General features: G+C 26.4%; 2 protein-coding genes across 6 annotated transcripts in view; both read left to right on the forward strand.

Moving 5' to 3' along the window:
* Positions 1-15855, forward strand: part of LOC114130430 (proton-coupled folate transporter-like) — a 33342-nt gene that overhangs the window by 13256 nt on the left and 4231 nt on the right. The window contains exons 1-3 of one of the 3 annotated variants that reach the window (XM_050198207.1): positions 10468-11267; positions 13263-13811; positions 15450-15551. The exons of 1 other annotated variant lie outside the window; for it this stretch is intronic. In XM_050198207.1, coding sequence (XP_050054164.1) covers positions 11045-11267; positions 13263-13811; positions 15450-15551 — 874 coding nt within the window. In that variant the 5' untranslated portion in view covers positions 10468-11044. Of the gene's footprint in view, positions 1-10467; positions 11268-13262; positions 13812-15449; positions 15552-15855 lie in introns of those variants that run through there. One more of the 3 variants, XM_050198208.1, reaches the window with a different exon arrangement.
* LOC114130428 (uncharacterized) lies at positions 465-5322 on the forward strand. 3 transcript variants are annotated; one of them, XM_050198205.1, is made up of 8 exons: positions 465-608; positions 677-958; positions 2771-3325; positions 3462-3563; positions 4419-4556; positions 4715-4798; positions 4874-5039; positions 5108-5322. In XM_050198205.1, exons 2-8 carry the CDS (start codon positions 718-720, stop codon positions 5199-5201), a joined length of 1380 nt encoding a protein of 459 aa, XP_050054162.1. In that variant the 5' UTR covers positions 465-608; positions 677-717; the 3' UTR covers positions 5202-5322. The 3 variants fall into 3 exon arrangements, with proteins under 3 accessions (XP_050054162.1, XP_050054163.1, XP_050054161.1); XM_050198206.1 differs by having other exon boundaries at positions 477-617; XM_050198204.1 differs by having other exon boundaries at positions 505-958.

The raw sequence follows: 15855 nt of genomic DNA on the forward strand, positions 1-15855 counted from the left end.
CTAACTCAATAAATTATTTCCATAAAAAAAAATATATTCACCAATTAATTACCAAGTAATTAGCTAAAGCAAAGTGTTAAGCTAGGGGCTTCCCAAAATTCAACGATTATTGTTTTATAGTAATCCACTTACTCAATATATTCCAAATCGTTCATATATTACTGTATTTTTTTTTATTTTTTTAAATTTTTTATATAGTATTATTAGAAATTATAATAATTAACATATTAATAATATGTAATAATAATAATATTATATTTTATTAACATATTTTATAAAAACACAAGTTTGATAATCCCTAATAAGGAATAATTGAATATTTGCTTATAACTTCTTTGTAAATTAAGATAAAAAAAAATAAAAAAATATCACTTAATTCGTCATTACGAGCACTAGATGGCAGTACTAGTGAAATATCCATATAAATATTAAATAATAAACAATAATATGAAATGCATCGGTGCGTCACGGGCCTGTGGAAGGTGTTTCGTTGTGACGCACCGTTGTGTCACGGGCAGTGAAAAGGTTAAGCCACATAAGCATGCACGCCATGCCTACTAAATTATACTATAGATCTACATAGTCGACTATAATATGCACTTCAGAAGGTTGATAAGGTCTCAAGCAGTGTTTTAGCCTTAAGGTATTCACTATCGTATATTTTATACTTTTTTAGTGCTTTCAAGTTTCAAACACACATGCAGTCGTTAATTTATAATGGACCTTATACGATACGACTGCGCTCCAGAGCGTTCCCTTATAATAGTGACGATACTTTATACTGCAGCACTAACAGTGTCTACTTCCAATCAAAATACATTAGTGCAGAAATCTACGTGCGATCCATTGGTTCCATTTGGAGAATGCCTATTAGGCGAATATGAAGGTCAACGTCAAGTAGCTTCAAACATCACGTATTTACAGTATTCGATTTCTTTTGTTGTTGCATTACTAGCAGGTATGTATGCATTAAATTAAATAATTAGAAATATATGAATCAATCGATTTGCATATTATATACAATCATATTAGGTTAGGTTTTTGGACACCTTGTAAAAGTTCCTCCATGTCCAGTAATTGATCAATGCATTGTACGTATACACAACACACACACACACACACACACATATAATATAATATATATAATATATTATGTTAAAATTTGAACTATCTATTGTATAATCTATAACATTATAAAAATACAGGTTTTAAAACTACGCATTTAGTATGTACCAATTTTAGATTTAGAGTTGAAATTTTATATTATTACTTTTTTTGTAGCTCTTAGTGCCTCTGACATTGTCACATAGGTAACCTTATTAGTTACTTATCATTTGCACATAATGTAGTCTACGTCGGCGTTCTCATGGGGGGATATGGTGGATAGATCCCCCCAGGTTTCTTTATTTTCTTACACATTAGAAATACACGTTTTTTCTACTTTTAGTAACCCTTACAGCTTATTATGTAACCATTTTTTTCATCCCCCTCCATTGAAATATCCTTAGAACGCCTCCGGTTGTCTAGTTACCTAACCTTCAGAAAATACTTGTAAATGAATCAGTGCTTTTTAAAGGAATTTATCTTTAATACTTGAATTGATCCCTATCACAAAGAATAAGTATAGAACTATGTAGTATAGAATTTAGAGCGCCGAGTGGAATGATAAATATATTGATTTTGCAAAGATATGTCTATGTATACGATAAGTAATTGAAAACAGTTTCAATTTTCAACTTTGAGGGTAATTATTTGAGTATGAAATTGGATCTAGTTTTTACTTTAAAGAAGTCGAAATTAAAAATGTTCACTACTTTTTTTATAATTTAAAAAACAAATAAAAATTTAGGGAAGAAATGGCAAATTTTACGCGAATCTAATATTATTATTAAAATAATTGTAAACCATAACCATGGTTACCTTAAAACTTTTATATATATTATTAATTATTATTATTATATGTAGATCAATTGTATATTATTAATAATTGTTTTTCTGTATATAATCAGTAGGTAATCTACATTTTATTATTATTCATAGAAAAATATTAATTATTTTAAATAACTATAATGACTTTAATACCTACACTACAAAGAAATATTATAAATTATACTTATTGCTATTAGGCTGACAGACAGATTCCGCTCAGAATCATCTTTCGTTTTTTCTTAATGTATTTATTTTTTATTTTTGAGTTTTAAGTTAAAATCAATTATACCACGTACTTTTAACGATACATAATGTATTATATTATATTATTATACTTGAACATTATACATACAGCATATTAGTTTTATTTTGAATTATGTAAGATATTTAAATTCACGTTAATTGTATATTTTTATTCATTGGTTGATTATCCGCATCAATTTTGACCGAAGGCGGATATCGATGCTTCATTGTACTAGTTATATATTAATTAATACATTCATAAAGACATAAAATATAATCAATTAATTATTATTTATTGAATCATCATAGCCGATTTTATTTAGTAAGAGTGTTATTAATGTGTTGATATTAGTTTTACGTTACCTACGGTTGTTCAAATTATTTAGCATTTAAACTTCTCCATTGTGTTTTGTATAAAAAATTCCAATATCTCACTCAAATACTTTTAAGTAAATACTTGTAAATTAAAAGTAGAAATTTAGCATTTTTGGACATACTTTAATATTTTAACCCATAAATAATACACGAATGCACTAAAAATCATTATTTATTATTAAAAATAAAAAATGATATATTTATTGATGTAAGTTCATTTCAGGGGCATGGAGCGACAGTCATGGCAGAAGACGTAAACCTTTGATTTTCTTACCAATCATTGGACAAATTTTAACAGATGGATTATACTTTGTGAATAACTTTTGGTATTGGACTTCAACATTTAATATCATCTTTACAGCAGTTATTCCTGGATTATACGTTGGTCGAAATATGTTTTGGATTGGTGTGATGTCGTATGTATCGGAAAATTCAAAATTTGAAGGTAGAACTCTGAAACATGGGATAATCATTGCAACATATACCTTTAGTTTGTTGATAGGGTGGGGTTTAATAATAATTTTAAAAAAAAGTACAGACCGTTTACATCGATATTTATTATTCGTGGTACCGATATTGTTTAATTTATTCGCCATATTGATTGGCCAGTTGTATATTGAGGATAATTCTGATACTTATGACAGAGATATTATATGGTTTAGACCAAACTCTGTATTCAAAGGTTTCATTGATTTATTTAAAAACAAATTTAAAGGATTTTCTATTGTACTAGCAACATTAATAATTTGCCAATCAGTCATTGTAGCAAGAATAGGAAGTAAGTTAATTATTATTTATACATTATATTATATACAATACATTAATACACATCATGTATTTGTGTATATATTATAAATAATAAATATAATAATATTTATAATGTACTTTTATACCCCCTTAAATCAATATTTCAGGTGAATATGAAATTATAATGCAGTATATAAGTAAATCGTTTATGTGGTACCATGATGACCATATTTATTTTAGTGTTATCAAAATGTTGGCCATCATTTTTGGTAATTATGCGTTTTTTTTAAGTATGTATGTAAAAAATGGTTTTTATAAAAAAATTAAATTAAAATAAATAAATGTATTAATATATAATACGCCTGTATTGTAATACTGATTCATTGATAGTATTTCTATTTTCTATTTACAACCACATTTAATAATTAAAATGAATAAATATTTTATATTATTTTAACAATTAAAATATAGATTTTTACACTCAATGTTTAATCAAAATTAATATTGTATTAATAAATTTAATGTATAATGTTTACTCTATATAATCTATGTCGAAATTATTATTTTGTTGAGAGCTTAGTAGATGATATAGGAACTTAATAGTTAATGTTGATTTATTTATGTTAAAACAGTCTTAAATTTATTATAATCTTATAATTTCATGATTTAGTTTTTCATAAAATCGTAACCCTTTTTTCTTTAAAGAAAGGTGGTGAAAATTAACAAATTTATAAATGGTATGGAATAATTCTAAATAAATAATTTACTGAATAGTTTTAATAATAACTATTAATGTGCAGTCATTATGGTTATGATTTATCAATATTATTATTGTTACTTCAAAGTTAAAATTATTTTATGTTTCTAAAATCAAAAACTATGTATATTTTAATTTAAAACGTATACTCACATATTTATTATAGTATTTATAACTATAAATTATGTACTAAATATTAATTTTCTTATACATTTATTTTAAAGATTATTTTTAATTATCACTTTTAAATTTATTGTAATAATAAGCCACTTACTTTTCTATACGTAATGATATGCGTTATTTGAATTTATGTGCATTCTAATAGTATTTTTACTTTATTTGCTTACATAGATTTATTTTATTTCAGGTACTATGTTTTCAGTATTTGTTCTGAGTTACAATATGAAAATACATGACCTAGCAATTGGAATTTCAGCTTGCATTATTTATATAATTGCAGCTATTTTATATATTGTTTCGAATCAATTTTGGCAAATTTTTATTAGTAATATTATATTATGTTATAAATATTTACTATTTAAAGTATTAAAATGACCAATATTTCATTTTTATCATTTTTATGATAAATTTAAATTAATTCTCAACGAAATACCTATATGCTGTTGTATCGGGTTTAAATAATAATTCATATTCTCTTTATAGTTTCAATGATATATTTATGTCACGGTAGTGCCGTGACTATTACAATTTCATTAACATCTAAAATTATGGATAACGATCAACTTGGTATGGGTATTATTATATTTTCAAATTTGTTAATATTATGAAAAAACTAAACTAATTATTATTTTTTTTTATTAGGAAGATTTTATTCCATTCAAACCTGTATGAACACTGCATTGACATTTGGTTTAGTTAAGGCATACGAGACAGCAACTGATAACAGGTTTTATAGTAAATTCGGTCATTTTTGTTTAATGATTTTGATGTATGTCATTCTGACTATACCTATTTTATTTGTGTTTATGTGAGTAATGCTTCACCAGAAAAAAAAATAGATTTTTGACTAATAAAAATAAATGCACCAATTTTTAGAATTCTATATTCCAAGTACAAAAACTTCTGGATAAGGGATACTGCAAGAACATCAAGAACAAGACAACAAACTGTATACGTTATAAGTACCTAATTTATTTATTAAATAATTTTAAATAATGTAATATAAGTAATTATGAATAAGTTTTTTATAATATAATATTTTATTTTATTATATTTATTAGTTTGCTTATCAATAAGCAATTACTATTTTATTTAAGTGTTAAATTATTTATTAAATACTTTTTACATTATTAACAAGTTGTATATAATATTATATCATTTTTTGATATGGTTGTACTTCAAAAATCACTGTATACTTGAAATGTTCACCAAATTTTTATGTTAGTGTTATCTATATATTATAGTTAAATTTTTAAAATATTTTGACTTTTTTTGACCTATCTATAGCCAACTGAAATTTTCGATTTTTCTAAGAATTTTTTTTTAAAGTGTCGATAAAAAAAAAATTTGAATGACCAAAACATCTTGAAAATTTAATACAAAGTTTTATTAAAAGCCATTAAAACATAAACCTCCTTTTTCATCAACCATTGGAAATTATATCCTATGCTGACAAACCATCTCCGTTCAGAATCGTTTTTCGTATACAATAATACCTATCATTGGATTTAAATTTAACACTCCTGTAATATAATATAACAGTAATCCACACAACACCTAATGTAGAGCAGAGCGGTACCCACTTGACCGAATTTTTAATATTAGTAATAAACTAATACATCAATAACAATACAAAAGTGTTTCTGTTTCATAATAATAAAATAATATCATATTTATTGTAATTAACGACACATCAACGAAAAATGTAATATTTATTAATAAATCCAATCAACTTAATAAAAAAATTGTTAAATTGAGGTTATGATTAGTTTTGAATGCTGTAAAAATGAATACATGGTGTTACGAATACGACAATATAATATTGTTAAGGACTAACAGATTATCAGCATTTGTTAGAAATTAAAATATGTTTAATTCACAATAAACGGCAATATGTTTACATTCCAAGGTAACAAAAAAAAAAAAAACAAAAACAAAAGTAGTCAGATTTTGTTATATTAATCCCATGATTTATTTAAAAAGTTGTTTATCGTAATAGAAATATCAATTAACCTTATAACTAGTGATGACTTATTGTATACTAATTAAAGTGTCCCTCACATTGTGGATTTATGAATTATAATCTATCTACAGCTCTACCGCAGTAACAACAACAAAACTAGTTTACGAGAAAGGCACTTAATCAAATTGTAGAAATTTTGATCTAGAGAAAAGGACATAAATATAATTATGAATACCTATCAAAGAGTCCAAGGAACAGCATATTTAGAATACTCAGATGTACTTTAAATGTTGAGTTCCGTGTACCTTTACGCTTCCGAATCATAATTGAATTACACTTTTACAAATGTAGGTACTTGTTTTTTTATGTAATATATTGACTATTTTACTTAACTGTGAACTGAACATTGTAACTAAATTTTTCCTTAACATCGTATTATGTGGATTATCGATTCAACGGTATGTACAAATATGTATAGTTAAGACTGTTAAGAGATATAGTATAAGTCTGTAAAATTAATTGGCGGAAATGATGAATTAGAATAAATCTTAAATTTCAGACTAAATACACATATTTATAGATTTTTTTGATTTTTATTCATGTATATACTTATTTTTTGATCACAAAAGGATTTCTGTCGTATCTTAGAATACATCCTCTTATCAAGTTAAAATTTGAAACAAATTTGATGTTCAAAATATTATAGGTTAACCGTAGTCACAATTAATAATTGTTTTTCACTTTATTATATGACATGTATTTAAATATATGCTTTTTATATTAAATATTAACAATAAAGTATGTTTTTGTCGAATACTCAAGTAAATATTGGTCCATAACTATAAAAATCTAATTGAAAAATTGTTAAAATTCAATTGAAACTTAAAGTATTAATATTAATATTATAATTTACATAATACGTAATATTACTCAAAACCCTGGTAGGTCCAAGAGTCATGTGTTTAAAATCTATTTGTATTTAAAAAACCTGTTTTATTTCTGTTCCTAAAGTACAACTATGTACATTATAATTATTAACTGCCACACTAACACAGTTTTGTGTTTTGGTATCGAAATCGATTCCCATAACTTTCACAATTATTACGCCATAAATTAGTAAACATTACAGGTTGCATCTTGATTAATTTTTTATGAATACAAACCTACTCTAATATTTATTAATATGGATACACATAATACAATATAAATGCATAATTGTCGAAATGTTTCACAGTTAAATATACTATGATGTTGCCATTATTACCTAATAGACGATTTCTAAATTTATACCTAATTAATCCAGTTTGATCGTTTGTTAGAATGATAGTGGTGGTCAAAATTTAGTTACCTAAGTATTAAAATTATGAATATTCAATATGTAATAATAAAACTCTGTATGCAACTATTAAGTATTGATCGTGGTACAACACCGTCAGATCTATAACGATATGCATATTATGAAGTTATAACTTATAAGTGATAATATTTTATTTTTGTATACGAAGAGTGTCGAAGACGCACGACCGCAACGTTTATTCCCGTTTATTTTTCATCGAATCGCAAGTGCTTGATTTAGTCAACGACACTTAGACAGTGGACGGCACACTGCATCCTCACTGGTAGGTACCTAGGATTAAAATTAATTATTTTTAATTATTTCAAATTCACTAGGTGAATAATTTTAAACCCATGCTTAACCTAACCCAATGCATTGTGTCTTTTTTCGTTACTTCGTGAAAGGAATCGAGTCCGTTATTATTTGTTTTATATTATTTACTACCTATTTAATTAATAGCTCATATTATATTATGTTTATTGCTTGAAACGTACCACTAAATTATAACCATACATTAACAAATACGTAATTAAATAGTAATATATCGTAAAAAATATTTATAAACTATACAACAATAAATAAATATAAAAATATAAAGTAAAATATCGGAAATATGGATGAAATTTATATCACACACAAATAAACTATTTTTAGATACCTTTTTGTTAAAAAAAAATCAAACATTAGAAGATCAACCCAAACATGCATTTCTATTGTCACTTATCAGATATTAGATCTATGAAACATATTAAGAAAAAGACGCAAGGTGGGAAACTGGCCGAATTAGAGCTTTTATACTGTTGAAATATTTTTAAATATTATATCATATATTGATATAAATACATAAATACATAATTTTTTTTCCAAATTTATTGTTTAATTTTTTTTTTTTTTTAAACAGTTATATTATAATAATGCTAAAGTTTTTTAAAGTGAAAAGTAAAACTTTTAATTTAAAATGATAACTTTTAGTCCGTTTATTAGTTATAATATGATGAATGGAGTTTATAATGAAATTTCAATTTCATTAAATTTACGATATTATTATAATACTCGTATGAAATAAATTATGGTTATTTTCAAAATGGTATTATAATATTATTAAATGGCAATATTTCTGTGTGTGTAGGTAATTACTAATTTTATGATTGATGAGTGATCCACACCCAAGAAATAAAATAGTTACAAATAATAATAAATCGTACATATAGGTATAATTTTATATCTCTATTTTATATTACATCAAAATCACTCAAATTTGTGTTGAAAAATATGAATAATTCGTAACTAGAGGTTGGCGACATGGGCGCTTGCTAAGGGCGCAGTAATGTAAGGGCCGCGTTTAAGTTAAATAAAAAAATTGTAACTTGGTTCTAAGATTCGACTATTTAAAAAATATGGCAGTATTTTAATTAACACGTAAAAATATAATATTATTATGTTTATATAAAGATTATAGGTAGGTATACCTATGAAATTAAACAAAAATAAGCTCCAAAATAAAATTCGCCAATGCCGCCACGGAGGGTAGTTACGGCACTAACGGTACTAACTAACCTCGAGCCTCGACTACTACGTTATATTAGTATAGTTGGAACACGTTTGGTGTACAATGTCCAAGGATTGATGCATTAATGTGGTTTATATAGGCATCAGGTTAAAAAAAAGATCAAAAAAACAGAAAAATTGGATTCGTAGAAAAAAACCCTTTCACTTAACCCGCAGATTCGAAATGTAGAGGTCAGGTATATCTTTCTCTTTCTTACACTAACAAAAATTCACAATTATAATATACTCGTATATTATACGTACTAGGTAGGTATATTATAGAAGACGTATTCAGTATAATGTTACGCAAGTAAATATCCACTATAAAACGTTGTAAAATGTTTGTGGTATATATATTTTGTTAATAAAATACATGTTGCGTCCAACTACGAGCGGACATCCGACTTTACTTTTGTGAAACGACGACGACATCGATGATGACATTGATGATGCTGTGCGAATGTGCGATCCACGAATCTGAAAATAAATTTTGTACGAAATTCTAAATTATTTACTAATAGCTTACCATAGTCAATTAGCAGTCGTTCTTCTTGGAGAATTACTCCAATTTTTAAAACTGTTATCTTTATAATAACTATATTACAAAATAATATTAAGTAACATTGAAATAATTAATCGTTGTTTTATTTTTAGTACATAAAATCGACAAGAAAATATATACAGAACGTGTTAAGATAATTCAACTTTTGAAAGAATTTTGGGAGGATTATATCATAACACTTATATAATGTTCAAGAAATATACCTAAGAAGAAGAATCAACATTTAGAAAAAATAAATGTAAAGACTGTATAAATGGTGCTCCTACATTCAGCGATGAGGCAAGATAATAAAGAGAGTTTATTATATTGTTACCGCTGTCGTATCATCCTAACGTGTTGTTTAATGTCACTGCATTATTACTATAACGGCAAATTATTGATATCTTAGCTCTGAGAAAAATATAATTCAATACAGCGTAATTCACTCAGCATAATAATTGCTTATTCCTATTTTTCTTTAACTATGAATTTATTTAAATAATTTTTTTTTTTTTGAATATGTTAATAATTGTATTTATTTAATGATCATTATGTTTCAAATAGCTACATTGCTTTTTTATACCATTTAACAAGCATTTTGTAGTGGTACAAATTTCATTTTTTCAAACAAGAACCATCATTTTTTTCAATTGTAAATTATAAGACAGGCGATTCTTAAATTTCTAGAAAATTAAAAACATAATATGCAATATTTCATTTAGTAGGCACTCAGTATTGTGTTCAGTCAACTTTTGTAAATAAAAAAATTGTATAGATTATTATTAATTACGATTATTTTCAAACTGTTATAATCGTTTATTGTATTTCTAAACTATAATCCATATGACCATATTATACAAAAGTTAAAAGTTCGATTGTCGTATGATTAAAAACTCTAAGTATGAAAATAAATATGTCCATTGTTGGAGATAAAATCGGAGGAGTGAGCGCGGATGATCACCCTGTACAGACGAGATACCTATATAATAGTTATAATAATATACTCGTTAAAACATTGTGTTATTGTAACACACGCACATAGTGTGGGTGGGAGAGGAAAAGTTTGGCTGACAACGACGACGACGGCGACGACGGCGACAGACGGCTATTAGTTATTACGACGACGACGGCGACGGACGGACGGTTATTGACGACGATGATGACAGTCAACAACCGATGAACGATGACAGATAAGCGATAAAAAAAAAAAACCGCTGTCGGACGGTGTGCACACTACAATGATAATAATTAATAATCATAGGCAATAAGACGTGATCTCGAGTGGACGAAAAGCCACCGACGCCGAACACTCGTCTATAATATTATTATATATTGTTAATACGCGTGCACCGCGTGACCGGAGCGGATAGGTAAACGTCTTTTACTCTCTCGGTGACCGCCACACAGGACGAACGATACAGAGTCATGGGATGTTACGTGGAAATCGTGACGCTCCTGTATTCGGCGTCGCTGGCCATGTCCGCGTTTTTCCAGAACAACCTGTTGCTGCGGAAGGCGTGCAACTCGTCCGTGCCGTTCGGCGACTGCACCGGCGGCGAGGCGCAAGCTCAGCACGTCGTGTCCGTCATCTACTCGTGGAAAGCGTTCATACAGTACACCATTCCCATCGTGTTGATCATACTTGCGGGTAAGTCGGCGGCGTCACCGTCGAAAATACAACATAATCATCGATATAGTATAAAAATATTTAATTAATTTTTTTTTTTAAATATTTTAATAGTATTATATTGCAGCGGTTCCCACCTTTTTGGTCGTGTGGACCACAAATTTTCTAAAAAAGGATCTTTGAGGCCCGCTACTAATAGCACACATATACCTATAGTATATGAGATAAAAATACATTCAAACGTTCGGTACCGTTAATAATATTGTAGGTACACTTTTTTTAATGTACACTATTACAAGTTAATATTGATTAAATATTATTATAACCAATAATGTTATTAGGTATATAAAAATAGGTACCTATTATTTTAAATATATATATATATATATAATATATACTATTTAGTATTAAATGGTTCAGTATCATAAAGGTACAGTAGCATGCTGCTCGCGGTCCATTTGTGGACTGCGGCCTATGGGTTGGGAACCGCTAGTATTTTGTAATAAAATATTATTGTTAGGTTTAGATACCGTTTAGCTATGTTCAGTTATAATAAATAATAATAATAGCAACAATGTGTAAACATTATGATAAGTATGAAATGAACACTGAGGTAATTAATAGTATACGGTACGACCATATTATAAATACAAGTGTTTATAATCAATGGTACGACGTATTCATGCGATTAAAAACTCTCGATAAAGTCGGTGTGTTTTACCTTTTTAGGAAAACGATTCCGTTCGATTTAAATAAAACAATGTATTGTTAAAATGACCCCCCGCCCCCACAAAAAAAAACAATACGAGTATGTACAATTTTTCTGAATTATGTCACTATTTATTATTTATTATTGTCGATTCGTTTAATTTCCATAAATAATGACGTCATCAAAAATGTTGATAAACTTGAAAAATTTAAAAACTTAAAAATTTGTTACCTAATTGAATAAATTGAATAGCATAAACTGTATAAATATTTTATACTACTCAACTATTAAAATCGTTATATTCGTTGATTTGTGTGATGTTAACGTTATTTTTCGGTTAAGATCACTTGATTGAAACATTCTTTAGATGCTGATCTTATTTCTGTGTAAAAAACGTACGTATGTACAAAATTATAGCTAAGTTAAATACCTACGTAACCTTATAGAAATTTGACAACATAACACTAAAATTTTAAGTACAACACTTATGGAATTGTATGCCTTAAAGTGTGTACAACTTCTTTTGTTGATATGGACCGTATGGAATCATGTTTTACCTAAAACTCCAACAATGCTACAGCGCTCTGGCCGAGTTGGTATTTTTTAACAATATCAAATACGTTTACGAACGGAATACCTCTAAAGTATAATAAGTAATTTATTAAAACGGAATACAGTTATGATAATCGTAATATTCGTTGGGCTTCATTGTGTCAGCTGTGGTCGCGATTCTTACATACCTGCATATTAAAATACTGTTTTTTTTTTGTATATTTTTTAATATCTATAATGTATTCATGTATTCTATACATTATTCGCAGATATAAGTTTTTTAGTTAAAAATAAAAATGAACAGATAATAAGATACAATTTTTGTTTTAATTTTATTTAATAGTTCTCCGTTAGAGAAAGGTATCTATATACTATTACATGATTAATATTTTATCCATTTTTAATTTTTAATATCACCTTGAAAATATTAACAATAATATGATGTTTTATGGGTACTCAATGAACAAAAATGTGTTTTAACTGTTTGTATAAGAGTAGGTCAAAGATCATGTTCTGAGTATTTTGGTTTACAATATTATTTAAATTTAAATCAATCGATTTAGTTATTTTATATTCATTAACTAAGGTCTTAGTTCTCATGATATTATTATCAATATATTTTTTATTATTAATTGCAAACACCATAAAATGTTAAGCATTCAATTTATTTATATAATGCATGTATATCTTGTGTTTAAGTTTATTTTGGTACTATATACTATTTGTTAATACAATATAAATAAAATTAATTTCAGGTCCATGGAGTGACAGTCATGGCAGACGTCGTAAACCATTAATTTTACTACCGATTATAGGTCAAGTATTAACTGATAGTTTATGCATATTAAATGTTTATTTTTGGAATTGGCCTCCTCAAATCGCTGCACTTTTTGAAGCCATAACACCAGGTTTATTTGGTGCTCGAAATACGTTCTGGGTAGGTGTAATATCGTATATATCAGATACTACTACAAACGAGTCCAAAACATTAAAATTCGGGATAATAAATGCAACTTACACTATTAGTACTTTAGTTGGAACAGGGCTAGCTGGGTTTTTAAATGTTGGTCTAGGATTTTATGGAGCCTTTTTGGTACCTATTATGTTAAATTTGATAGCATTTACAGTTTGTATAATATTGATCAATGACACTTCTAAGCCTTACGACAAAAACGTTGTTTGGCTGAAACCAAAATATTTTATGGAAAGTTATTTAAGTGCATTTAAAGGGAGCGGTAAAAACCATTCAATTACGTTAGTAGCAATACTATTGTTGCAAGCTGTTTTAGTGGGAAGAATTGAAGGTAAGTCATCATGTTTTAATAATATATTGATAAATATTAATAATATTAGGTATATTATAAAAAACTATTTTATCCAAAAATTTATAAGTTGCAATACTCAATAGTGAAAAACTCATAATCTATCCTATTATATTTTCTATAGTTATTAATTATTATTATAAAATATTTTCAATTACAAAAAATTACACATAAATGCACGTTTATACATTTTTATTCCCATTTTTCCAAGTCAAAAAAAAAAAAATAAATAAATAAATAGATTTAAATATTATAATAAATTTTAAATATTTTTATATGTGTTTAGTCCTTATATTTGTGGTATATCAATTCCCATTACTTGTCTGTAATATATTGAGTCTTAAAATAAAACAATTAATATATAAAAATCTATAAGTAATTATATATAAGATGTAACAGGACTATATGTTTAACATACAAATATTACTATATTTATTAAATAGTCCTGGTACACGCTGTAATATTCTGTAAGCATAAAGTAATGAATCATAAAATAAATATAATTTTGTACCCTATTCTGTATATCATAAAATATAAGTTACCTAAAAAAAAATGTTTTCATTTTCACTATGAATAATAATGATAAGAAAAAGAATAATTTTAAAGTTACATTAGTGTTTTTTCAATTAATAAAAATGAAAATTAACTTTCAAGTTAAATTTAGTTTAAACTATTTTTAAATATAATAGTCTTGCCTAGTATTAGTTTATAGTTAAATATAATATGGACAAGTTAATTAATGTTTAAAGCTACGACAGGATGATTAAAAAGTCTTCACCTGATTTAAGCTATATAAAAACTATATAAAGCTAGATAAAGCTCAATAAGTAATAACAATAAATTGTTGGTAAACAATGGTATACGACAGGGGTGGCCAAACTTTTTTTGGTCACGATCAACTAAAAATATCTTCACCTTTAAAAATCGACTTTCATAAAATTGTTTTTATCACTGAATAACTATAATTATTAAGAAACATATAGAGCGCGTGGCCCTAAAAATAAGTTCTAACATGATCGACTTTGAAATTATCCGAGATCGACTGGTCGATCGGGATCGACTGTTCTGCCGCTCCTGGTATACGATATACCACTGTATAGATAAGATATTCAAGTTTAATTTTATTTCCATTGCTAACAAACGTGTTTTGTGAGTTATAAGCGTTTGTAATGATTACTAAACAGCTGTTTGTTAGATGGGCAAATAAAAGAATAATACAATAGAGATGTATCATGGGTGACCATTGACCATTTGGGTTATATTTAATATTAGAAACACATTATTTTTCAATTCTCCTTACCATAGTTTGAAAATAAATAAAAATAGCTGAAATTGGAATAAGTCTTTTGAATCACTAATGTAGTAGATAGTAATTCGGTTAAAAAAAAAAAAAAACTAATAATAGTCATTCAGAAAAATACGGAAAATGTGTGTACTTAATATAAATTATAATCAAAATCCTCCCGTACACTTAAATCAAAATTTTTAAGGCGTTGTTTCATAGTTTCCTGAAAATTTTTTGCACTTTTTAAAAATATTTATTTATTTCCATCTAGTTTATTTGAATCCTTTGAATTTAATTTTCATAATTCAGCTTAAATTGATGTTTCATTATTTCAGGAGAATATGCTGTTACATATTTATTTATGAGGTATAAATTTAAATGGTATGAAGTACAATACAGTTATTTTGCTGCTTACAAAATGTTGATGATTTTTATTGGTAAGTAATAATAATTAATTTAGTAAAATAATTATAACATAATAGTTGCATATATAGTAAGGTACGTCTATTATCTATATATTATAATATGATTTAATATGTTTTTATATTATTATGTTTAAAAATATTATGTAAAAAAATATATTGGTATTAGAAAATTATTTTGAAATTATTTGTTGTTTTACTCTATAAAAAGGAGAGAATTAGGGAACTGTTCAATTTTACAGTAGTATTTATGTGTTGGGTTAAATCTCGTCAATGTAATGTGTGACGTATTTAAAATTTGTTTTCAACGCTTAAAACG

The sequence above is a fragment of the Aphis gossypii genome, chromosome 1 (genome assembly GCF_020184175.1).
Source record: "Aphis gossypii isolate Hap1 chromosome 1, ASM2018417v2, whole genome shotgun sequence".
In the NCBI taxonomy this organism is placed as follows: Eukaryota; Metazoa; Arthropoda; class Insecta; order Hemiptera; family Aphididae; genus Aphis; species Aphis gossypii.